Source organism: Bombyx mori, chromosome 5, assembly GCF_030269925.1.
Source record: "Bombyx mori chromosome 5, ASM3026992v2".
NCBI lineage: Eukaryota > Metazoa > Arthropoda > Insecta > Lepidoptera > Bombycidae > Bombyx > Bombyx mori.
This window is the reverse complement of record NC_085111.1, coordinates 14,889,197-14,917,005: the sequence shown is the minus strand read 5'-3', so window position 1 is coordinate 14,917,005 and position 27,809 is coordinate 14,889,197. Positions and strand designations below refer to the sequence as shown.

Here is a 27,809-nt window from a genome sequence, read left to right as displayed (position 1 = left end):
TACTTTGCATTAATTACCTAGTGCAATGTTTTTCTTTTTATAATCCTGTAATCGATTAATTAAATCGATCACACCGTTATACCGACAAAAACTAACTTTCTCATTTTTCTCCGGTCCCAGAAAGAGGATTGAGGTGATTTTTTATATTCTTATATAAAAAAATATGACAAATTTTTTAGACTACATTCCAAGTTATTACATTTTTGGCCCACGATTTTCCGTCTCCTTTGATGTGAGCCCGCACGTGTAGGTACCACCAAGCAGTAATGCTTTTCTGTTTGAAGGGTGGAGCAGTTGTTGTCATACAAAACTGAGACTTAAACCTTGTGTGTTAAGGTCGGCATTTCATTCTTCACCATCAAACTAAGCAATAAAAATAATAACAACAATACTATTCTGATTATTTGTTAATTAATTATTTTGTTTTGTTGCAGGTAATTATCACACAATATTTTATTCATCATTAAGCAACGGTGATCAAAACGACCGACACTAGAAGCTCACCTTTCAAATCTTAATGAAATCGGTAGTTTTTTCATTGGATTTCCTCAACAATCGTATTATGGTATTTAAATAGTAAAAAATAAACAAAGGTCAGTTGATGTTAAATAATTGTGGTTTTTGTGTCGTTGTCTACTAACGAATTTTCTTCAAAGAAAACACCAATAATATTTCCTTAAGGATAACAGTATATTTTGTTAATTTGTATTATTGTAACATTCTTAATTGTTCACAGAAATATTAATTGCTTATTGTCGCCAGCGATGTTGAATTTATTCAACGCATGAATCGAATTCAAAGGGCCAATAATAAATTTCCGAGAACGTCCACCCTTCTTCCAGTGCACGTGAATGCTTAGCCAAAAATTAATGCTTAGCCACCCACCTTGAGATATGAGTTCTAAGGTCTCAGTATAGTTACAACGGCTGCCCCACCCTTCAAGCCGAAACGCATTACTGCTTCATGGCAGCAATAGGCAAGTTTTTGTAGCGATTCCAGTTTTCTCAATTCACGTACATCAAAAAAATAGCTTAGCATTCAACAAAACACTGTTCTATATTACTTTGTATTTAAATTCATAAAATTTAACTAATTTTGATAAATATACCAAGACTTCTTAAATGGACATATAAAACCGAAATTATAACCATAAATTATCGTAATCCATGAAACCGCCAAGACTCATAAATTTTTACGTAATCAAAGGACCATTAAAACAAAAACGGCTTCATAATAACGTACGGCATAATCGATGGCTCGAAAAAAAAAAAACAAAAAAAAAAACTAAAGCATTCGGTTTATAAAAAAAATACAACTAGGAATATAAATATGTTACTTTGTAAGCGGATGTTTAAGGTTATATTTGAGTCGTCTATTATCAAAGGTGGCAATCTGTGCATTTGGACAAAAAAATTTTATTGATATGTCAATACAGATTGATTTGAATATAATCGTCTCCTTCAAAGAATACGGTTCAAAACCTGCATTAAATAAAGGTTAATAGTTAACCTGTTATTTATCTAAGATGTCGTTCCGAAGAGTTTTGTGACTGCCAATGGAATACAAAGTCAATAATTCGTTTTTCTGATTTACCAATCATTGTCCAAAAGTCAGATTGCCGGCTTTGATAATAGTCGACTCATTTATCGCGCGTTACAAAACGTTGCTTCTTATCTAATACATATACATTGTGATGTGACGTAGCTTCTGAGCGGGTGGGACGTGCTAGGCATTACGCGCGCGCGTCATTGTGGCTGTTCTGAATATTAATCAGGTGAAATTTTCTTTTTCGATTAATAACAGAACCCTTGATTCTAGAAGCTTCTCTACCGATATCAGATGATTGATCAGTCTTGTTCTTATCTGGTTTGGTTGGTGTCCGTGGACTTCGCAAATTCGATGCCGCCGGCCTAATATGAGATGATAGCTCAAATACAATGATCCTGTCCATGAAAATGCTACAAAAACCAAATAAATAGGATCTTGGTACCCAAGCCGGCTTGCAATATGCTCCACCATCAGTAGAGTCTAACTTATTTTAAGCATTGATTCTTTGGATACGTCCCTCGGAAAATAATTTAGAAATTATTATTACATATATTGTTGAAAGCAAAATTGACTTCTTGTTCTTTCTTAAAAACCTTTTTATTTTAAAGAGTTCAGTTGAATATGCATATAGGGCATTATGCATTTTTAAATCCGTATCTCATTTATCTGTACCATTCGATCAGTGAACGCCTACTACATTTACAAAAGAGGTTTTTAAAGCACTTTTAGGATTGCGTGAAAAGATAATTGAAAAAACTTTATTTTTATTACTTAAGATTAATTGTTGTGTTTAAAATGGATCAGTTGATTTTTATCTGACGGGCCGCACGCGATACTAGAATAGGCTTCGTTATCAAAGCAAAAAAGCAATGAGCACACTTTATATACCATGGGTGACCAGAATGCTCTTATTCTTAAATATGGCCGCGAAAATTTGGCTGAATAGTACTCCATTGTGAGTGACGTCATTTTTTTGAGGTCAAACTAAACTTCAGGATAAATATGTATTACCCTATAAAATACCAGGGGTTAGCTAATGAATCAAGAGTTGTGCTTAATTTAGCATGACGTTCAAATTATCAGATTTTATTTAGGGATAAAGGTCACGAACTTTAGTAATTAGGAAACGAAGCATAAAAATACAAAAGATAAAGCTACTGTCAATTTACAGGTGGTAGGACCTCTTGTGAGTCCGCACGGGTAGGTACCACCGCCCCGCATATTTCTGCCGTGAAGCAGTAATGCGTTTCGGTTTGAAGGGTGGGGCAGCCGTTGTAACTATACTGAGACCTTAGAACTTATATCTCAAGGTGTGTGGCGCATTTGCGTTGTAGATGTCAATGGGTCCCAGTAACCACTTAACACCAGGTGAGCTCTGAGCTCGTCCACACATCTAGGCAATAAATAAAAAAAAACTAATTAAAAAGCTTTTAAGTGCAATAGCACCAACAATGCACTGGATCATAACTTTAAAGAAAATGTGTTACAATTAAAATAACACTTCGATGCACGTACACATTTTATTTTCCCAAGACATACTCATCAATATGTTATTCTTATTAAAAAATTCTAACATGCATTTCGTTCTAAATAACTTTATAATGTCATGAGGTATTAGTCAACTAATTAATTACTCACGTGGTCAGTTTACGAGAAACTAGATTTTTCTGTATTATTTTCTTAAGTACACCCTTTAATGAGCTACGAAATACGATGATGTTCACCGGTGCTCACAGTTAGTAGTATTTTTTTACGCTGAATCGTTACAATCTCGTTATAATCTCGATGCTGAACCGGGAGTGATTATCCTCACGACGGCAAAATCTGTGAAAGTGACAAGGTTGTTTCAATAGGAATTTTCATTAAAGTGACCTCTATGAAAAGAAATATCTTTTATGCGGCAGTTTTTGCTCATTGGGCTGACCATTCAAATACTGTTGTTCGGATCTTGGAGCGTTGTTCGTGTATGCTTTTAGGTACCTCAAGCACCGGTCATCGTTCTCGTCGAACCCGTTGCGACGAGGGGCTTGACGAGTAAATTAACCCATACACAGCCCACTGAGTTTCTCGCCGGATCTTCTCAATGGGTCGCGTTTCCGATCCGGTGGTAGATTCTGCGAAGCACAGCTCTTGCTAAGGTTCGTGTTAGCAACGTCGTCAGGTTTGAGCCCCGTGAGCTCACCTACTAGTTAAGGTTACGCTGAAATAGCCTCTCAATGCTATCAGCATGGGTAGGAAAACAAAAGAAGTTGTTCGAACGATTAAGGGTTTTATCAAATACCTTCTAGTTCATGATAGCTACCGATACAGTTCAATCAAACTAGTGTTAATAATAGTAATTACTAACATTCACTCTGCATATCAAAGATGGGGCTGTCAAATGTGTTACTCTAATAAACAAAAAGCTTGCACGTTTAAAATGGTTAGGTACCATAATATCATTCATGGTTTAAACTAAGGATCGACAAAACTTCATTCAAATTCGATCCATAGATTAAACTACTTTCGTAATATCAATACAAAAACAAACAGGGATCAGCTGAACTGTGACGATGTTATGATCCGTCATTTTCATCCGAACATTTTGTGATCCGTTCATTCTTTTCAATGTATCGTTTTGTTCAAAAATTAAAATGTTTAATTAATTAAAACATATAAACTTACTAGCGACCCGCCCTCGCTTCGCTTCGGAAACATTAAAACACACATGAAACCAAAAAAATAAAATAAAAAAATATTAAAAAAAAAGTAACCTATGTTCATCAGGGACAATGTCGGCTTCTAATGGAAAAATAATTTTTCAAATCGGTCCAGTAGTTTCGGAGCCTATTCGAAACAAACAAACAAACAAATCTTCTTTTTTTTTTTTTTTTTCCTACCTATGCTGATAGCCTTGAGAGGCTATTTCAGCTTCGCCCTAACGTTAGTATTATTATAAACTTACAATAAAATTTATTAAATATCTATCGTAGTTTCAAGATTAAATAAATACCATGTAATGTTGAAATAAAAACAATAACATTACTAATAATTCGTTGGAGCATTGCTGGACATTTGCGTGTCAAATTACATATTTTACAGAGCACAGTCGCCGAGCTCTTAAAAAATTTGTGATGCGTGATATTTTTTTATCAAATATGTTACTGAGATCCAACAAAGCATAACTTCTTAAATTAATTTATGTTCGTAGTTATGTAGATTTTGGACTAAATACTCAACTACCTTTGTATATGAGTGATGGTGTCTATGAATAGTTTTAAGATAAAAGGCCTATCGGCTGCGGATTAGTCAGCTTAGATCGCAGTCAGCATCGATATCAGTAATTAGGAGATTAGACAAACCACTGCATCATGCTAAGGACCATTGTAAAATTGATGAAGACTATTTAAACGATACTTTCAGACGCAGTAACCACACTATGAACCTCTGGTCCCTGGTAAAACTATTTAAAAATGTAACTTACTTGTCCAACCATTGTGCTACATAAAAAGAAGAAAAAAATATATTCAAACCCACAAACCGATCACCCAGTTAAAAGAATTCACTACAGTTATACCACTACCGAAAGGTAAAAAAGCATTGTGTATTCAAAACACGAAGCGCTAACGGTGTGCCTGAAGCGTACTTGTGACACTATTGCGCGAAAATAGTTCTTGCTAACATTACAAAAAAAAAATCTACATAAAATTAAATTCAAACGGCCAGACCTCAATAAAATATTAGTTATTTTTTTCTGCGTGAAAAGAAACGTAACTGTCAATAAATTGCTTTATTATAATTATTAGACGGTAGTTAGCCACAATATTTAAATGTCGATAAATAACAACTCGACTATCCGTGACCAAGGAAACTGTAGTATTTGAAACTTCGGTAATAATGACAGTTATAAAAGTGAGATTAAGCCGTAAAGGGCTTAATATTACACTTAATACATCACTCACTCAGACAGTATCAAAGTCAGTTTGTACAAATGAAGTTATGAATATTGTTACGTTGTATATGTAGTGATGGACATAGCTCACGGCCCTGGCATTAAGTTGTTACCGGACCTCGTAGAAAAACACAACGTGAACCCTGCAGTCTACAATTAAATTTAAAGTCTAAATTTCATCCACATTTTGTTTGATTACCACAATCCAATTTTAGTATAAGGCGGCTCAGAAGTATTCGTGGTCTAAGGTATAAGACAGCATATTTTGGAGATGTCAATGTTACTTAAAAAAATACATGTAAAATATTATTATTCTGTATTAAAATCCAAATCCGGAAAAATATTAAATTGAGTAACCCCGATAGTAGAGCGTATTATACGTAGCGGTATTTACCATAAATCTGCCTATTTCTGGGGTATTTCCCGATATACGGTGAGAACATAATCCAATTAAGACTTTTGTCGCAGTACCACATTCACGTTGTAATGTCTATGGATTTTGGAATCCACTTAACACCAGGTGAGTCATAAGCCAATAAAGCGATAAAAAAAACTAAATGTTAAGTTAAGCCTAAAGTTAAATAAAAAAATGTCACTGAATTAAGATACTCGCAGAGTAAATCTGTTTTAGGCCATAACTCTACAAGAAGTTTCTGAAATAAGGTATCAAATAGTGTGACAACACGTATTAATGTAGTCTATAAATATAATAAACAAAAACTATTTGGATTTGCTTAAGGAGCAATGTACCCATTTAAACCAGCGCAGGAAACAGACTCAGATACTTTGTCGATTTTTTTCTTTTTCTTTTATGCCTATTGAAGCTTTTAGCGTTACTGGAGTCTTACGAAGCGTTTTCTTCCTTCAAACGAGGCTTGTGTACTGTGAGCTTAGTGCGAGTTTCTTAACGTTCTCGATAACGTAAAAGTTAACTCAAATTTGTATGGAGTTGGAACAGCACCCCTAGCGGCAGAGGTAGGCAAACGTTCTAACTCCATACATATTTGAGTTAACTTTTACGCTATTGAGGACGTTAAAAAACACGAGCTAAGCACACTGAATGTATTTTATGGTAGACAGTGAAATAGTGCTTCCAGTATCGCCGTATCCTCAGTAGCAGTGAGACCCTTGTTGCTGTCCATGCAAAGGCAGTAAAAAAGTAGAATGTACTGATATACTAATCATTCACTGTTCATTAATTGCTATTATGGTTAATGAGACCTTGAAAAGGACAAACACCTCTTAGTGTTAAGACCGGTTTTTGTGCAAATCTGACCAATTGAACTGAGGTAATATATTTTTTTGTAAATTTATAGAGAAACAAATTATTCAACCCGTTCTATGATTTCAGAAGGTCCGTATCGTAAATATACACTGTGTTTGGTTTTTCGCGCTCACATTGTGCCGATAATTAATTTGGCCCGGGATCGGCCCGTAACATTTTTATGTGATCAATCTTGGCGTCATTCAGGTCAATAGTATAGTTGTTTAAATATTATTTTACAAGGAATTTCTAGTCAAATTTCAAATGTCCTTCAAAGTCTGGGTAAAACCAAGTTTGTCGGTGGGTAAGTTACAAAAATGACATAATAGAATGTTGCTACGCATGATTCCTATTGTATCCCTCCCACGTAAGCCATAACACATCTGACTCGCCGCTTCGTATCTTAGGTAAGAATCTACACAAGACACTTCCTAGATTTCAATTAGACCATATTAGGTATTGCTATGAAAGGTAGTGTAAGAATACAAAATCAGAGACAGACTCTTTTTTTTTTCTCGCAATGACCTGCGAAGGTAGACGAGTGTGAAAATATAGATTTGGCTTCTCAAAGTACTCTTTTTGTTTTATTGGATCGATGGGTGGGCGAGCTCATAGCCCACCTGGTTTTAAGTGGTTACCGGGGCCCATAGACATCTACAACGTACATGCGACACCCACCTTGAGATATAAGTTCTAAGGTCTCAGTATACATAGTTACAACGGCTGCCCTACCCTTCAAGCCGAAACGCATTACTGCTTCAAAGCAGAAATAAACAGGGAGGTGGTACTTACCCGTGCGAACTCACAAGAGGTCCTGCCACCAGTAATTATACAAATTATATTTTTGCGGGTTTGAATTTTATAACACGATGTTATTCCTTCACCGTGGAAGTCAATCATGAACATTTGTTAAGTACGTATTTCATTAGAAAAATTGGTACCTGCCTGCGGGATTCGAACACCGGTGCATCGCTACATACGAATGCGCCGAACGTCTTATCCTTTAGGCCACAACGACTTCAATATCATGCCTTTCCAAGTAGGCATGCCTTTATGCACCTTTCCTTAGGTTTGTTGCACGTTTATTAATTTATATAGGTATCAATATGTGCATAAATGTAAATAGCCAACAACACATTGCTAGTTCATGTTTCAGAAGGTTTGACGCTATGTCTAAAATTTGCTTAGAATGTACAATACTTGAGGATTGTGTAAACCCATTTAAAAGTTACAGCATATTCACTAATTAATTGATCAAGCTAAATTTACGCCACGGAACAATCTCTGTGGTAATTCTCAGACGCCCTTGATAATGCCTACAATTATTATCGCAACCCTTTTTATAGCCGAATTGTTACAACAAACAAATAAATAAATAAAAAAACATTTATAATTAATGGTGAACGTGCGTTCACAGCACCTGAAATTTACGAAATATCAAAATATATCTATTACTTTCGCACGAGTCATGCAACTATGCGCTAGAAAGGGATGTTAACACAACAATGTTAATTACCTCCGTCTTTGTGAAGCTAAACCTGAAATTTTTATGATAATAAGATCGCAATAATTTCCTAATTAAGAATTAGTTGCGAATGTCTGTGCTTCGTGAGTGGTCGTGCGTTCTGTGTGCTGTTGACTGAGATTGTGATTAAAATGGATTTGCGGAATCACAGGTTGTTTCGACTGAATAGAAAGTCTACACTGTCCAGGTCGTCTTCCATGTCAACTCCAAGGTTCGATTATTAAAATTCTCCAGCCCTTTTTCTGACGTCGTTTCGAATTCTACAAAGCTTACGATACCCACTGCATTTGAAGCCTATAGATAGATGTATCAGCGATCCTTGCTTTGATAAATGACCAATTTAACTTTTTAAGCTATCATCACTACATAGTATAAAACAAAGTCGCTTTCTCTGTCCCTATATCTGTCTGTCCCTATGTATGCTTAAATCTTTAAAACTACGCAACGGATTTTGATTTGGTTTTTTTTAATAGATAGAGTAATTGAAGAGGAAGGTTTATATGCATAATAAGATCCATTAAATAGTGGAGAAATCAATAATAGATTACAGTTTCCGAAGCGAAACGAGGGCGGGTCGCTAATTCTTTAATAAATATCAAAACAAAATGAAAAGTGAAATGTTTTTTTGAGCCGTGTTAGTGTGCTCGTCCGAAATTTCACTTCATTACTTTCACGTTTTAACAGTAATCCGTTTTACGATCTTATATAATTGTTTTGTGTATATAGTGTATGTTAGTACATAAACGGATGATTGTATGCTATAAAAACCTGCTCTCCTTGGATTCATTTTAATTTAAAAGTAAAATATACAATATTATATTAAAAAGATGCATCATAGATGGAATGTGTGGTAAAAACTGAGACTTTATACAACTCATGTCTCATAATGGGTAGCGTCTAGTTGTTGTCTATGGGCTCCAGTGAACACTTAACATCCGATAACCCACGAGATCATCCACTTGTTGAGCAAAGAATAAAAACATTCTGCTTGTATTTTGGTTACATACCATAAGAAATAATATAAAATAAATGTTTGCTTGATAGTTACTTATAACATATCTTTCTCTATCAAAATCCAAAGCTCTTAACTTATTTTATGGCCAGGAGTCGAGTGTCTCTAGCAAGAGATTCGAAAAGCTCTAAGTCTTCAGTTTATCAGTTGGCAGCTTGATTGAAATTTACACTACTCGCCTGTTATAGCCAATAAAAACACTTAAAAAAAATCTATTGTCAATATTGTCCTTTTAGCGCAGATAAGACGGATCATGTATCTTAATAATGTTTGTGACTATACATAAAAATTTTAATATTTCCCATAAATATTGCCAAACTACGAAGATCGCTCGTAATCTAACTGGTTTTCGTTTTATGTAAATTAATACAAGTGTTGAAAATATGTCGTTTGGTGGCCTTTTGAGTCTACGTCCGGGAGCCGATAGATTTATTCATTTTTTATAGCAAATACAGACAGACGCCAGCACTTAATATGAGGCACACTTAATTTTAGTTTTAGGTTTCCTTTAAAATGCAGAAGTATAAACGAAATCTTAATATTAACTACTAGAGAGGTTGAGCAAATGCGTGTTATATTAAATATTCTTATTGTTTGGATAACTTCAAACATCGGTTAATTGCCTTTAAAGTTGAGACTTCAAACAAAAAATCTAAGCTGCGAAAAATAAATTATTAACACCGCTAGCTAATTAAATTTATATTCTTCTAACAAAGAGGGAAATAAAAATTTGGACAAGCTGAGAACTAGATAATATACAAAAAATGCTTCCCAAGATCATGTTATATGAACCAGCTTACCGAGCACAGAGTCTGTTGGCCTCATGCTTGTTTTCACCACGGATCTATCTAAGCTATCTGTAGTTAGTCTGGGATCCTGTTTCCAAAATTTCGATTAGAATGAAAACTTTTACCATAAACTTCAAAGTAAAGTAATGATTGTCTATAAATTTATAGTTCCTTGTCTGAATACAGCCCTCAACGATTGACAGCCGCTGGACTGTGATCCAGACATTGGTGACTTGATGGAGACAAAAAAAAGTCTTAAATTTCGCAAAATTGACAATGGAAAATTCAAAAAACATAAATCTCTTAAATAAAATAAGAAAGAGATTATGGCTGTTTATTAATTAATAACTATTATTAATTAAATTAATATTAATATATTACATAAAGGCTGAATTATGCTTAGATCCTAAAAATGAAATATAATGTTGATCTCGATGCCATTATGAAAACTAATAAAACAATCAAATAAACTTAGGCGAGAACTTCTATGTATTTATTTTAAATTTATATAAGGTAAAGCGGCGATAACAACATAGTACTATTTAAATTTTTTTTCATAGCGGAGTTAAATATTAACGCGCAAAATAAATATCAAAAAAATTGTTCCTTTATTCGTAATTTTATTGAGTGTCAACTGTTAAAATATGTGCTCTCAAGACTCATATTTTTTTTGGTAGATTTCTATTATGGCACTGGCCTCGAAATTCCCACATAAACTAAATTAAAAATGTATTTTTAAAGCAACGCTGTTATTCATAGGTTTGTTACGTAAAACAACAATTAATGCGTCCATTAATACGCTAGTTTCCACGGTCTTTGGACGGTAATTGTCCGCGGAAGGTAAATGCCGTCGACTCACCCAAGTGTGTACACTAATCACTTTTAAACTTTCTTTTGTAAAAGCGTTTTGTTCTATCGCCTTTATATGCTAATTTCATTTATCAATATAATATAGTATCCGTGAGGATTGTGCGCAAGGGCATATTTTAAGAATGATTTAATACCACCATCGTATTTGATGTGCCAATTCATGGCTATTACTGTAAAGCACTTTGTGTGCTAAATCTGTAAATAAATATCATGGGAATAATTAGAAATCACGCATTAAGGTCAGTAGTAATATACTGAAATAGAATGAGGATACCAAAATTCCAGTGTAACCTTTAAGAACTGGTCACAATAAAACCTAGATTTTAAGTAGGTTTAGTCTCGTAATATTGTGTTCTCACGGCTTTATGCCTGTAATAAAAATGTGGTGACTTTATCGTCCTTTTTAGGCACAAGGTATTTTGTAATTTTTGCTGAGAACCGTATAAGCCACTGTAAGCTCAGTTATAGAAGGTTTGATGAAGGAAATTACAAGCTTTAATTACAATTACAATTTCCAATTACAAGTGTGATTATCTTAATGTGAATTACTAATAATATAAAAGGGAAACTACCCTCTCATTGTGATGATATTGACTGTTGGTTTAGATTTTTTTCGTAGTAAAAGGATTTGTATTTTTCCTAGTTAAGTGTTTTTTTATTGCTTAGATGGATGAACGAGCTCACAGCCTACCTGGTCAATGGAGACCATAGACATCTATAACGTAAATGCGCCACCCACCTTGAGATATAAGTTCTAAGGTCTCAAGTATAGTTACAACGGCTACCCCACCCTACAAACCGAAACGCATTATTGCTTCACGGCAGAAATAGGCAGAGTGGTGGTACCTACCCGTGCGGACTCGCAAGAGGTCCTACCAGACTCACAAGAGATCTTACCTGTGAAGCTTAGTATTTGCTTAAAAATTCATTAGTAGTAGTGACAAATGAATATATGCATCTAGTAGTTAGGGCTTAGTCAGGAAGATGCTCGGTCTACACATATACCTAGTGAGATACGACTGTACTTGGGTAAGAATGCTGCAGATAGCCTCTCATTTATCTGTTAATACAACTCTAACACATATTTTATAATGATTTTCAGATAAGATAGATGATAAATAATGACATCTAGTAGTAAATTAATTTCGATTTCTTAATTGCGTAATTACTATTAGTATGACATATTGTGAGTTCTCGCGTTAAGTACTATAACCATTCGGAATAAACCTCAAACGTCCATATTTGTTCTAGAATAAACTTAAACCTCATTTGTTTTTTTTTTTTTGCCAAAAACAACAAAATATATTTCGAGCACGTAATCACTACAAACTTTATTATTGTGTACATGTAACGTTATTCGTATAGAATGTGATGTGACTTGCGAATAACGCGATACTAGAATTTGATAACTTACGTGACAAATGCGTGGACTTAGAACCTGTTCTGCCCGTGGCCCCATCTTTGAACTTAGACCAAGATGACCTGTCGTCACTGTGTTTGGGTTTCGCTAGTAAAATGATCTGACGTGGTCGCACGTACATAGATGTTGATTAAGCTGTGGTGTGGTCTGGTCACGATAGATTATAAGAGTTGAAATAATACGTCCATTTAGTTTGGAGGTCTGGCTTATTGTGTAAAAAGGTATAATTAGTTACAATACAGTAGTGCTGAAGCACTTTAAATAAGGCCGTTTATATACCTGAATGGTTACACACTATAAAGCATTACTGGTGGTAGGACCTCTTGTGAGTCCGCGCGTGTAAGTACCACCACCCTGCCTATTTCTGCCGTGAAGCAGTAATGCGTTTCGGTTTGAAGGGTAGGGTAGCCGTTGTAACTATACTTGAGACCTTTGAACTTATATCTCAAAGTGGGTGGCGCATTTACGTTGTAGATGTCTATAGGCTCCAGTAACCACTTAACACCAGGTGGGCTGTGAGCTTGTCGACCCATCTAAGCAATAAATAAAAAAAGGTGATAATACGACGGCTTCTTTAAAATTTAGTAATGGATATACTGTCAGAAATTTCAGCATTGATGTCCGACGAAATATATTGTAAATGAATTTATAACTAGAGGTCCCGCAGTAGTCGAAATTCGACTATAATTAATTGGAATTGTAAGTTTGTACACTATTATGATTGTATTTTATACTCACACTATAATCACAAATTTCGCCAAGACTACACTATAAAAAATATTAACAAAGACAAACAATATTTAAGCTATTCTCAATTTGACAACAGACGTCAAGAACAAAAGTTTGACAATAAATAGTATGCATGCGTGTGTGCGTCAAATACATGGTATGTAGTGTGTGTAATGTTTTCTTTATTGATTTAATGTATCTTTTATCCATTATTTTCAAAAAATATTAGCATTGTGCACTTCTTCTCTATATTCTTTATAAGTGTGGAAAATTTCATACACCTCCGTCTGCGCAATTTTCGTAAAAAGGGATACAACGTTTTTGCTTCACGTATTAATAATATATAGATAACTACAAAATTTGCTTAATTCAGTTCGGGTTTTTATAGTTAATCGATGCTTGTTTAAGCATGGCGATTATCGAAAGCCTCGTAACTAAAGCTTTACTGGAGATGGCAATCATTTAAAATTAAATTTATGAATACTGCCGCGTCCGTACGTTACACACGTTTGGTACCGTTAAACGCAGTTGTTTATTCACGACTATTACAAGGCACAAGCGATTAGCGTTTTCGTAGCTAACGAAACGAAAAGAACAATAATTATATTTATATAAATCAATTTTCAGATAAAAAAAAAAGTAAAAAAAGCAATGATTTAAAATTGAATGTTGTGCAATAACAAACAGCTAACATTGTTCTAACACATTGTTATTACAGGTATACAAAGTAGTAGGTATACAGGCCGTCTGGTGTAGTGGTAAGTGACATGGTCACTACACAAGGGGGTCGCGGGTTCGAATCCCGCCAAGGGAAGATATTTGTATGATAAATATAAAAATGTCTTTTCGAGGGTTATGGATGTATATTAAATATATGTATGTGTATAATAAAAATATTACATTTATTTCCCTTAACTGGTACCTGTAACACAAGTTCTTTACGAACTTACCACGGGACCAGTTAACGTGGCGTGACTGTCAGTAAAGAAAAAAAAAATTTTTACTAACAAAAAGAACAATCTAGTTTTTAATCATTTTTTTGATATAAAATCTAAATTTAGTATATTTGTAACTTACACCAACGGAAAATAAAGATGATCAAATGTAATACTTAATGCACGGACTATATTTTTTGGACACAGGAAGATGTTTATCTGAAATTCATACCAATATGAATCTTATTTTTAAAACCGCAGTACCTACCTACATTTTAAAAGTGTGTTACTTGAAACAATGTATTTGTTTGTGGTTTTACAAATTCCTTTTTTTTTATCTCAGAATGTATACAGCCCACATGATAGTGAGAAAACACCATCGCCCATGGACAAAAGCATACCGCGACCAAACAATTGAGAATAGCATCAATGTACTGGCTTCGACAGCTAAATTTGCTTAATTATTATTAAACTTAAAAACTACTGATCAGATGTAGATAAATATTTGATAAATGGGACCACATCAGAAGCATTCGTTTTCAAATAAAAAAAGAATCATCAAAATCGGTTCTGAGGTAACTTACAAAAAAATCGAATTTATAACCTCCCTTTTTATTGAAGTCGCCTAATAAAATAAGATTCACGGTTAATACAAAAAAAAACTAGAGATCTAATGACAATTGCAACGTTTTCTTATGTTCTTTTTAAATTTTGCATTCAAGGAAATCCTCTACACCTCAGAGATTATTAAAACAGATTTCGCAATATACATATAACTGTCTTAAACTACGTTTCCTTCAATTAAACACAATTACTGCTGTAGATGAACAAGAGTGATTATTTAAAATCTTTAAAATGCACACTTTTGTTTACGTTTTGTTACATTTAGGTCTTGTTTTATTGTAAACATGCAGATTTAATTATTGTCCACAGCTTAGACGGTCATTGGAGTCCATATAAGCCGCAAATAAGTATAATGCTACCACCAAATTTGATACTTGAAATCGAAGTCTCAATGTGAATAATGTTCAACTTCAAGGTGGCGGGAGTTAGTTAAACTGGCTTACATACAATACGCCATTTTTTTTTGCGGGTTTAATTTTGAACACAGAACTATTCTTTCATAGTGATAGATTTTTATACATTGTAAGTTAAATATAACACCTTCAAAGAGTATTTTCTTAGAAAAATTGGTACCTGCCTACAGGATTTGAAAACCGACGTAGTCGCATCAGGTAATACGAGTGAACCGTTTTATCCTTTAGGCCACGACAACTTCAATCTAAAAAGTCGTTATTATTGAAGTCGTCGTGGCCTAAAGGATAAGACGTCCGGTGCATTCGTTGTTGAAGTCGTCGTGGCCTAAAGGATAAGACGTCCGGTGCATTCGTTGTTGCGATGCACCGGTGTTCGAATCCCGCAGGCGGGTACCAATTTTTCTAATGAAATACGTACTTAACAAATGTTCACGATTGACTTCCACGGTGAAGGAATAACATCGTGTAATAAAAATCAAACCCGCAAAATTATAATTTGCGTAATCACTGGTGGTAGGACCTCTTGTGAGTCTGCACGGGTAGGTACCACCACCCTGCCTATTTCTGCCGTGAAGCAGTAATGCGTTTCGGTTTGAAGGGTGGGGTAGCCGTTGTAACTATGCTGAGACCTTAGAACTTATATCTCAAGGTGGGTGGCGCATTTACGTTGTAGATGTCTATGGGCTCCAGTAACCACTTAACACCAGGTGGGCTGTGAGCTCGTCCAACCATCTAAGGAATAAAAAAAATATATATTAAAATCGATTTCACTAATGTATAAAATGTGTCTAGATAAAGTAAAAAGAACAAGCCTTCATTTTCAAAATACCCGTAACCCGACCCAGAGAGGGCTGCAGTAAAAATATACGTCTTTATGCTCATAAAAAAAATAAAGTTTGAGAAAATATCAAACAAATCATCGTTGTTTTATATGCAGCAGAAATAAACACAAGATATTGTTAGTTATTCTGTATATTGTGATCGTATGTCCCGCTAGTATTACTCGAAGTGCTAATTCCTAATCTTAAACAATAGATTTTTCTAAGCCTACCTATTAGCTTAGCTGGATAAAGTCGCCGATCTCCCACCGTTAGTTTAAAGGGCTTACACAATAGTGCAATAATCATAATGAGTGTATATTACTTGTCTAATTCCGCTTAGCTCTAACTCCCACAGTTAAATGTAATGACCTTTGACTTATGTAAGTGTGGTGGCTTGGGTTTTAGGTACTGATATTGTTATATCAAATTATCGAAAGAATTATTTATTTGCATTAAGATTGAGTAAATTGCAATGTTGTAGCTAATGAAGACAAAAAATCATCGTTTTGGGATCTTTTTCTTGTGGTATTCTACTCAATTTGTCGTTTTATTGCTGTAATAGTTATTCATAGCGTTTATTTATTTTAGTGTACAAAATAAAACGCATATATTATAAAATAAACAAATTGTCCATGAAATATTTCTGTTTTTCGTTTTTTCTCAACTGCAATCCTCATTTATCTAATTCATTTTAACTTTTGTTATATTTTTGAAATACACGTATTTTTTTGTGAATTAAAATTAGGTATATATGTGTAAATATTTCGAAAATGACATTTATCAAAACGTCAGTTTGACAGCTGTCAAAAACTACTTTCACGACAACCTTACAAGACTTAAAAACTCGTTAGCGACGATATTCAGATATACAAGTGTACATCAGATTTCTTATTGAGTTCGGTTTTAAATAGTTATGTACATATTATTATTACACAAGCAGCTTTTACAGAAAAAAAAAAAACCTTTTATAATATTCATATTCCCTATTTATATTTATACTAAAATGTTCACTGTTATACAGATTATTTTATTTAGCTATACGCATAGTTTGATAGGACCGGGAATTATCACCGGGTATTATATATACATATAATATTTGAAATTATTCACATTATTTACTTAAACTTGACACCCTGCTCTTTACAATAATCTTCGTTTATAAAGTTCGCTCTTGCTACGGAACCAAATGTGTAAATATTTTCGTGTGTGCGTGTACGTACAGGCCGTTGCGAAAATGTGTTCTTTTAAAAATAGAACGCATCTAATCATCAATGGCTTATGACTCTCGAAATCTGTTTTGTGATGAAACTGAGAAACGGTCTGTGAACGTCCGTCTTAAGCTAATTGAGATAACGCTCAATTTCGGCCGTCGAAGGTGAGGATGTTACGTTATTTACAAATTTACAAAACAAAAATGCAATTAGGTTCGCGAGCGGTGTCATTTGACTTGGAAAACAGTTTTAAAGAATGCTGTAGCAATTTCAACTGAATGTTAACTGCTTTCGACACTCGGAGCCTTGGTTTTGTTAGTTAGCGAAGAAAGTTGGTAATACAACTCTAGGCCCTGACGAAATTGAGTTTTTCTTACATTTTGGGCAAAAAAGTTTTATGATGTGAACATTCATGTTATTAGTAAAACAAAAACGCACCACACATTTTGATTTTAAAAAAAAACTTTATATGCATTGTAATGGTACAAGACAAATTTCCGTTATTCCGAACATAATATTTTAAATACCACATATCCCAATCGCTAGTCCAAGACTTAACAATAAAAATGGTGATACTAAAATTGTTAATATGTAATGTTGATTGTAAATATTGTAATGCTCGCAATAGAGTAATAATAATCAGCTGACATGTGGCGCTATTGCTACTCTGAGATGCGGAGGAGCTTCGACTGCTTTGGAAAGGATGAAAAAAAACCAACATTAATAGCACTTTACTAGATGATAAGATGTAATGTACGATCTTACGTACCTATGTATATATAGTATATAGAGTAAAAATTCACTTATACAATATGACAGTAAAGACGAAACTAGGCGAACAAACTTATCGTCACATTAAAGCCAAACATTCAAATAATAAAATAATCTTTAGCTCATTTCTCAAAAACATTTAAAGAACAGCTAACGCGCGTAGAACACGGATCATCTACAAAAGACGCTCGTAATCCTCCGCCATTGAACTCATTTAATAAGCATTAATTACGTATTACACTCGTCTGTTACAAAAAGCGAACAAACTGTCCAGAGATTACATCGTGACACGTGCTCTTATAGACTAGGGCTGATAGTTTTCACTATTCGATTAATTGAATAACGTAACATCGGGGCGGTTTTAGATAAGTCAAGAAAAAAAACATGTACGGTCCACTTTATCAGGATTATTATGTTTTTTTTTGTATGAAAAAGGTATTCTTAGTTAAAAAGTTTTTAATAGTGACGGTAACTTCTTAACCCACAGCCCACTGAGTTTCTCGCCGGATCTTCTCAGTGGGTCGCGTTTCCGATCCGGTGGTAGATTCTGCGAAGCACGGCTCTTGCTAGAGCCAGTGTTAGCACCAATCCGGTTTGAGCTCCGTATAGGTAGGAAAAAAAACCACTAGCTGAGGTGATCGACTGCCTTGTCAATAATAAATTCAGAATAATTAAATAATCTAAATATTAGCATAATCAAGAAGAAGAAAAAGTGATCAAGGAAGAGAAATTTTGATGAGAGACGGCAGATTTTTAAAGAATCTTGAAGACGAGTAAAACATTTTCCTGTTTACACGATTCGTCAATATAACATTTTTTGGGTGCAAAACGAATACTTTCAATTTGAAGTAGATCCAAAAGTGAAACTTTGTGAAAAGTCATTAGCAAGCACTACTAGACGCCGCTGAACTTACTTAAGCCTGAATCTCCAGCACATTTCATCATATTAAACTTTACAGCCCAGTATTAGTCTGGTATCCCGTATGTCCCTTCTGACTCCTATAATCATAGTTTTCTCCTTCCAAATTTTAACACCAATTCCTTTTTCCTTTGAGGTCTTGCTCTACGACATATAACCATCTGAGTTTGGACCTCCCACGATTAATGCGGTCATCCGGTTTGTCGTATAGTATTTATTTCAGTATTTTAGTATTTCCTATTTTAAATACATGTCCTGCTCACTTTAGGCATCCAATTTTAATAGTTTTTGTTATGATATTCTCTTGTGACTTTTTTTCATAAAAAATATCAAAAAAATTCACGTCGTCGTTTTCTTTCGTAGCTTCAACACAAGTAGCACGTTCTTTTCGCTAAAACATTGCATAAATTACATTTTTTCAATTAGATTGGTTATCAGCTCAAGTTGTATCTAAATGCCTCCCATAATGACAAATTTTTGGTGCACTTATCTTGTCTGAAACAAAATAGGGAAATTGCGATTGCCGTAAATTATTAGTAGTTGTGACATCAATCTTCTTCCTTATTACCAACCTAAATATAAATATTAACCAATACTTAAAAAAAAGAGAAGACTGCGTCTACTTTTTTATATATTAATAAACCTCAGAAAACTCAGCACTTTTTTCTAGGTGAATCGATTTTGATGATTCTTTCTTTTTTGTATTTAAAAACTAGTGCTTCTCAAGTGATCCTATTTAAATTTTATCAAAATATGACCAGTACCTTTTGAATTATCGTTTATGATGCCTATTTTATTAACTTCGACTACATTGATGATATACTCTTTTCATTTTGTCGAAAACGATTTCTTTGTTAAAATCTTGTATTATTTTAATAATATTTTAGGCAGTTGTTATCTATCAGCCCTATAAGTACCGTAGCGATCGAGCGGGGAATGCCTCCACGTATCGTGGCAAAGAAAATAAGAGTTGAAACCTGTTCCACTAAGCGACTCCCGTAATGACTAGCACTAGGGATAACAGAACAGGGATATCGATAGATAATAAAATATATTTAATGATATATAATAATTATCTGCCTTGTAATACAAAGAATTATAACAAATTTTATAAGATTATAAATTACGGAACAAAATAAGCATTAGATTTCAAACTAGTTTAAAAAGTACAAAAAAGTAAAATAAACCATAAATGTATTTGTATTCGCTTAAGAAGCTGCATTTATTTAGCGTAATCAATTATGTTCTACTTCGTCACACGCATATACAATACAATATTGATCTCTTTTCCCCAAAACTCCAAAAGAAGTATAATAATATTTGTAAAAAATCTATCCATATTTGTGTCCAAGTCCGGGGAATGCTAGAAAAGCAAATTTTAGCAGAAGCGTCTAACCAAGCAAGTAATCTTAAAGGCGTCGATAAGACAAACCCAATTCCAGTGTAATTCCAGAATTTCGTCCTTATTCATTTAAAATCAATTCATACAAATAAGGCTAACAATGTCTAATTTGCCAAGAAAGTTTTTAAGATTGAGTGAGTCGATTACTTAAAAAGAAAATCGATTTATTCTATATCGAGTCGTCATGTTCTCATCTCTCGAAGCACGTGTTCGTCGTTCGCTACGAACTGGGCCACCGATCCCAGTGAACGTGTCCTGTGACGTATTTATTTACTGTTATGTATATTTACGATACATTCCTCGTTTATGTATGTGCGTACGTTATACGAACACGACGATAGCTAAAGAAGTACGAAAGAAGTAGGTTTGTTGTAACGGAAACACAATTTCTACTAAAAAGCATTTTTACGATTATTATTTTTAATTTAAATTTTAAGGTTTTTAAAAATTAGGTGGTTTATAGATTTTGGTAATTGTTAATGATAGCTGATATATTCTATGTAATACAACAGAGATTTCGACCACGTCTTAATAACCTGGCATGTGTGTGACGGTTTCTTTGTGTCGATATCCATTTAAGATGAATTCAAATCTAAATCTAAATATAAATCTGTTAACATAATAAAATTTAATTTTACAAACACGTTTTTTTATAAACAGAAAGACGTATTTATTAGTTGTTTTATAATATAGAGATTTCAAAACAAATTGTGACCGGTTCACGGTATGTTCTAGTAAACATTTCATTTATGCTCTACAGTCGTGCCCTCCAACCATATCGTTAGCCGATTCACATCACAGTCTTCAGTGGAAGAACAGCTTTCTAAATTTAATCTCAATGGACGAGCACCGGGCCTGTTTACTCAGCCGGCTATGGTTAATCAAGACTGCAAGACCAGACTAGTGGGCAGCGCGTCTAGTATTTATGTCACTGTTATAGTCCAGTTAGTCGGCGGAGCAAATAATCAACGACTGTCTACACGTCAAGTCAGAGGGTCACCAGGTCATAGGAAACTGCTCCAAAACTGATCTCCCACCGAGTATTGCTCTGTAGATCCACGGCTTAAAATTTGCTGTTCACTGATTGAATGTCTTTTTAATACGCTTTTATTAGCTTCAGGCGTATGCATGTATGCTTGTAACGGAAACTTTGAACATGATTTTGACAGATTAACTCGAAATTTGGTATAAATAGTGTAAGAAAAAATGATTTTATTGTAAAAAAGCGTGGGGTGCTTTTCAGGATATTATCAAAATAACCCTTCTGCTCATATCTGTTCATAAAATATTTATAACTACTTATACCATGCACCCCACGCTTTTTTACAATAAAATCATTTTTTCTTACACTATTTTTAATCGTAATTTATTAAAATTTCTTTTCTTATTTTTTAGTTGGATTTTCTATAAAAGCGTATTTTTGTCAGTTTTTTTAAAAAAAAAATTTTTATAATTTAATTGCCCTTGTAGACAGACGAGCATAATGCCGCACCTGATGGTGAGTTACCGAATGGTTACCGTCGCTTATGGAGTTCAGCGATGCCCGGGGTAGAGGAGCCAAGCCGCTTCCTTTATAATTGTCGTTAGCACTAATATAGACTTTACAAAAGTGTTTTTATGTCTCGCGAGAGGTATCCTTACAAACATATTATTTTCTATTTTCATACTTTTGAATCGAACAGAAATGGCACGTCTTATATATGTTCAATACAAAGCATATATAAAACAGTCATATGTCATTAGAGTTCCCTATATTAAGATATTAAGTGCTGATATTAGGAATTTTTGGTGGCTGCATAAGGGTACTATCATACTGTCTATTTTTATTGCGAACTAATTGCATACAATCTGTTTAAGGAGCTGAAACTTTTCCAAAAAACCGAAAGCCCACAAAAGGCTTTCAAGAAATATTTCAAGTCGTCTAAATTCCTAATTCCATCCAACATCTAGCAGTAAACATCTGCAAAGCGACCATTTCTTAAGATCCTACTCTTGATTCGCATTAGCACGTAAGGCTGTGTCGCTCCCGTTATCACGGATCGGGCACGCGACCGTGTTGACTTGGCAATGTCACCGTAGTTCGTTGGTTTATCATGATAATTTGATTCCTAGGAAGCACTCGGAGGAATAGTCGAACGCTCGTCTAGGCTTGACTTTGATGGATCGATTCGCTAGATAGAATTTCGGAGAAATTTTAATAATATAATTTCTTTTTGGACTATAATTTTTAGTTTAGTCTCATGAAGCTCAGTGAAATCTTTAATTACGTCAGTGGAAAGTACACGTTCGTAATTGTAAATTCGTTGTAACTTTGTTTACTGGGTCAAAAATTTTAATTTTTAGGTTATAAATATAATTCGGAAACTTTCAGTTAATTGAAGAAATAAATTCAAGAATGCCGTTAAATAGTTCTAACTCTAATACAAAAAGGAAATAATTTACAAAGTTATGTCATCTTTTAGTATACGTATTGCAGTAGCTACGGAAGGATGTAGTAATGGCTAAACACAATCTTATTTTTAACTGCATAGATTGTAAAAAGATTTAGCAGTTACATAATTTCTTTTAACTTATCACGAAACATTATCTCGTTCACTTCCTGATACTAAATCGACTGTTACATCAAAAACGTCTGTACTATTGTTCCCAATTAGAGAAACTCTAGGAAACTTCATCTATCGGTATAAGATCGCGCACGGCGAAAACAAAGCTATCTAGATCTCGTGATGCTGTAACGCAGTATTTATTGGAGCAGAGTTAATCATGCGATAGTGTTGTACCGTCAGTTTTGTTACGGAGGTTTAATAATCGGTTTCAGGTGTCTTCGATTGTATCTTCTATATCGGAATCTCCAATTATGGATGTTTATTGATAAGATCTTATACGTTAATATTCTATTCGGTTATCATCAGAAGCTGTAAGTGCGTGACATCGGCTACCTTAAACAACTACTTCCACATTGTCTAACCCTTTAGTACTAGCGTCCTTGCCTTATTTACCGTCAAGCAATTGGGGTTACCTTAGCTTACCCTAAATTTAAGAACATGGTTAGTGGTTATCTTAAAGCTGGGTTCCTCTCGTCTTGTAGGCAGCGGCTTGGCTCTGCCCCTGGCATTGCTGAAGTCCATGGGCGACGGTAACCACTCACCATCAGGTGGGCCGTATGCCCGTCTGCCTACAAGGGCAATAAAAAAAAAACTTGAATATGTAAACTGAAGTCACAGAATTGCCAAACCTCGGCACACTATTAAGTTTTTCTGTGTGATAAAAAATCAAGTAGATAACAAGATAATATGTCTTTTATTCAAAATTAGACGGTAGTTAGCGTAATATTCCAATTTCGGAGGACAATACGATAGACGTCCGTGACCACGAAAACTATAAATTTAATCGAAACATCCGAAATAATGTATAGACAAAAAAAAATTGAAGACTTAGTTTTAGTTATTGTTTTTATTTCACACTGATTTTTACTTTATTTTGTGCCCAATAAGTTCAGTGAGTATTAACTAGTAGAAATATGAAATACATTAATTTACTGGTTGATTATTTCCTTTAAATTTTATTTCCTTACCGAACGCATCATATTCAGTACGTAGATGGAGAATATAAAACTAATAACCGTATTCGAAATCGTTGTATATAATGGCACACCATTGAAAATCGTTACACTTTCTAAAGCAAACACAGTTATAATAATTTGCGTGTATGCGTAATGACTGACTACTTTCGAGTAGAAGGTAAGTTTCTTCAGAAAACTGTCACGGAAAATTGCTCTCGACTTTCCAGCTATTGATACTAATGAGATCATTATTAATATATTCTTATTTTCTTATCACAGCCTAAAATATTTACGTTTCAGACTGTTTAATAATGATAATTGTATACTTGATCTAGAAAAAAACAAATAAATAAATAACTTAATTTTTAAACAAATGCAAAAAATCGCATTGAATTGGTGCATGCCATTGGTGGTTCATATGTCATATTTCAAATGACAATTGCTTTAAGACAGATATAAAAATTCGGATTATAATGGAAAATTTTATTCGAAGTTACAAACCGATCAAGTAAAGAAGGAAATATCACAGGTATATAAATATTACCAACGCTTTTTTTTTCAAATCAGGCAGTTTTTTTTTTTCTAATTAACGATGCTTCAACAGCAAATTGAAAGATTGCACATAGTTTTGGCTAATCCCAAGATAAACAAACCGTGAGCAATGAATGGGAGGAACCGCCGGCGATCGTTAGATACGGACCGCGGGCGCCAATGTCGAATTCAATGCCACGCATTGTTAAGTCTCGGAAGGAAGCTAAGCCAACGCTTTGTTAAATATTAAAGACGCTACCCACAGCAGCGAAGACAAAGGTGCTTCACTCGATATCGTTGGAAGAGAAAATTACGTTTCCTATTTGGATTTTTTTTTTGTACTGATGTTAATGCGTACCCTGTGTTGTATTGCGAATGTAATGTAGTAAGTACTATTTATCCTGTTTGACGCGCAGCTAGAGACGTTTAACCACTAACATACAATTGAGACAATATAATTTAGCCATCTTAAATTGGGAGATAGTATTTAGGTCATGATATACTGGGGGTAGGATCTCTTGTGAGTCCGCGCGGGCAGGTACCACCGCCCTGCCTATTTCTGCCGTGAAGCAGAATTTCTGCCTGAGATCTTAGAACTTATATCTTAAGGTGGGTGGCGCATTTACGTTGTAGATGTCTGCTCGAGTAACCACTTAACACCAGGTGGACTGTGAGCTCGTCCACCCATCTAAGCAATAAAAAAAATGTCCGTGGGCGCCAGCTATCACAATGAAGAGCCATAAGTTAGTGTGCTCCGATACACCGATACAGAATATACACTTGTAAGATGACGAAGATCGCATTGCATTTTTTTGCTGAATACCGGACATTTAAAAATAAATTATTGATCATATTAAAATACTTATTACATATAACCACTTTACTGTATGCAAAAACAAAGTTAATTATACTATATAAAATCTATTTAGTTAATTTAACTTTAAATAACATTTTGTGTTGAGGTATTTTACTTAACATTCAATTTGATACATGCAATTTTTGAGAAAAACCTTTAGGCTAAAAACAAATCATATCCAATCGTAAATAATAACTATACAACTGTATCAATGGAACTAATGAATAAATAAAACAAGGCGACGATGGGATGTTACCAGTCGCGAATGGTAATAATAGGCAAGCTTTCACTGTTCCCATTGTTTCGGTTTTATAATGCGGTTACGTGTTACAAGTCCGTAGAAAGTTTGACAATCGTATCAATATAGTTAGTGATATTAATACGTGAAGCAAAAACGTTGTATCCCTTTTTAGGAAAATTGCGCGGACGGAGGAGTATGAAATTTTCCACACTTATAGAGAATATAGAGAAGAAGTGCACCATGCTAATATTTTTTTTAAATAATACATAAAAGATACATTAAATCAATAAAGAAAACATTACACACACTACATACCATTTGACGCACACACGCATGGATACTAAGTATTTATTGTCAAACTTTTGTTCTTGACGTCTGTGGTCAAACTGAGAATAGATTAAATATTGTTTGTCTTTATTTATATTTTTTTATAGTGTAGCCTTGGTGAAATTTGTGATTATAGAAGTATAAAATACAATCATAATAGTGTACAAACTTACAATTCCAATTAATTGTAGTAGAATTTCGACTACTGCGGGACCTCTAGTCAATATACATAGTTAGTGATATGGTCATTATAGTTGAAATGAAACTAAGAACAGCAGTTAATGCGGAGCTCATTGGTAGATCGCAAGTAGTAGGAGCTAGTGCTTATGCATGATGATAAATAATAATAATAATAATAATAAATATTTACTAACAATCACGCCACGTTAAATGGTCCCGTGATAAGTTCGTAAAGAACTTGTGTTACAGGTACCAGATAACGGAAATAAATACAAGATTTTTATTATACACATACATATACCTATATTTAATATACATCCATAACCCTGGAAAAGACATTTATATTTATCATACAAATATCTTTCCGTTGGCGGGATTCGAACCCGCGACCCCCGTATGTAGTGACCATGTCACTTACCACTACACCAGACGGCCGTTAAAGATGATAGCCTTTGGGTTGTTCAAGAGAAATTTTGCAAAGATAGATGATAGATTTCAGCATGGTACACCGCTGTACAGCGTGAATGACGAATAAGGTGGGTACCTTAGGAAAAAAAGCCGGAGTCTCACCCTTCAAAGCGTATGACTACTTCGTAGTAGACGGTGGCACCTATCCGTGTGGACTAGTGGACTAGTGGTATACTAGTGGTAGGACCTCTTGTGAGTCCGCGCGGGTAGGTACCACCATCCCGCCTATCTCTACCGTGACGCAGTAATGAGTTTCGGTTTGAAGGGTGGGGCAGCCGTTGAGACCTTAGAACTTATATTTCATTTACGTTGTAGATGTCTATGGGCTCCAGTAACCAGTTAACACCAGGTGGACTATGAGCTCGTCCACCCATCTAAGCAATAAAAAAAAACTTACGATACCCCTAAATACCAGAAAAGTATTGAAATAAAGAAGAAGACACATGACACAGCATTTAGGGAATACAGTAGGAAGAAGATCATTCTAGAGCCGGATCGTACTTGGCAATAAACGGAAACTGTAAAAACGTTTCTAAATTTTTATTACGCAGGGATGGGGCGAAGCGTGGATGTCGATATTTTTTTTTAATCTTGCTTCGGTAAGCACGTGTCTGTCGTCTCATTAATTAAGTTGCACAACGTTATTGGTTTTATAAGCTAATTATCACGAAGATATTGAATAACCTGAGTTCACGAATAATAAGTAAATTGTAGTAACGAGTCACGCGAAGTTACTACACGTGTTTGTTATATTTGTTTTTTTTTTTGTTTGTTACATATTGTAATACAGTTTTTAGAGTTGTTCGTGGTATTTTTTAGTAAATTACGTAATTAATTTGAATGAATAAATAATACGATTGGCAGGTCTATCTTTTATTTCTTGCAGTTAATAAGAAGTTATCTATCGATCTTGCAGCTTTAGAAGTCTTGAAGAGGTCATAGTTTTATTATCAAATGCATTATGATTCTGCCAAGTAAGACATGTAGTGAAATCCAAAGAAGAGATGGTCTCAAAATCTGAAAATATACTTTAACTATTATACTATACTACATTTATGCATTTTATTTGAAGAAATCTATGTATACTATTATATTATATTATTATATTAGAACAATAGTCGAAACTTCACCTTAATCAGTCACAACACATTTTCGATTATTAGCTATCACATTTTCGTCATTAAGATTTATTCTTATTACGTTGAAAAAAATTTTTATAATCGGAATAGACAAACAGACGTGAAAAATCTGAACTGTTTTTCATCGTAAATATATCAGATATTAATGAACTATTTGAACCAATTTAAATTCCGTTTCAATCTTTAAATCAATCAATCTTGGTCATTTTTGGGGACGGCTGTAGAAAAAAAGGAAGACAGCCAAAACGTTGGGAAGATGAAATAAAGAGTGTAGCCGGCCCGCATTGGAGTCGAATGGTCAAAAAATAGAGAATATTGGCAA

At 34.3% G+C, this 27,809-nt stretch overlaps 1 protein-coding gene across 2 annotated transcripts in view; it reads left to right on the top strand.

Annotated features, from left to right (window-relative positions):
- LOC101737074 (uncharacterized) overlaps window positions 1-27,809 on the top strand; it is a 240,073-nt gene that overhangs the window by 108,695 nt on the left and 103,569 nt on the right. The window contains exon 1 of one of the 2 annotated variants that reach the window (XM_004929973.4): window positions 8,330-8,479. The exons of the other annotated variant lie outside the window; for it this stretch is intronic. Within the exon in view, the coding sequence (XP_004930030.2) occupies window positions 8,400-8,479 (80 nt within the window). The 5' untranslated portion in view covers window positions 8,330-8,399. Of the gene's footprint in view, window positions 1-8,329; window positions 8,480-27,809 lie in introns of those variants that run through there. 2 annotated transcript variants of the gene reach the window in all.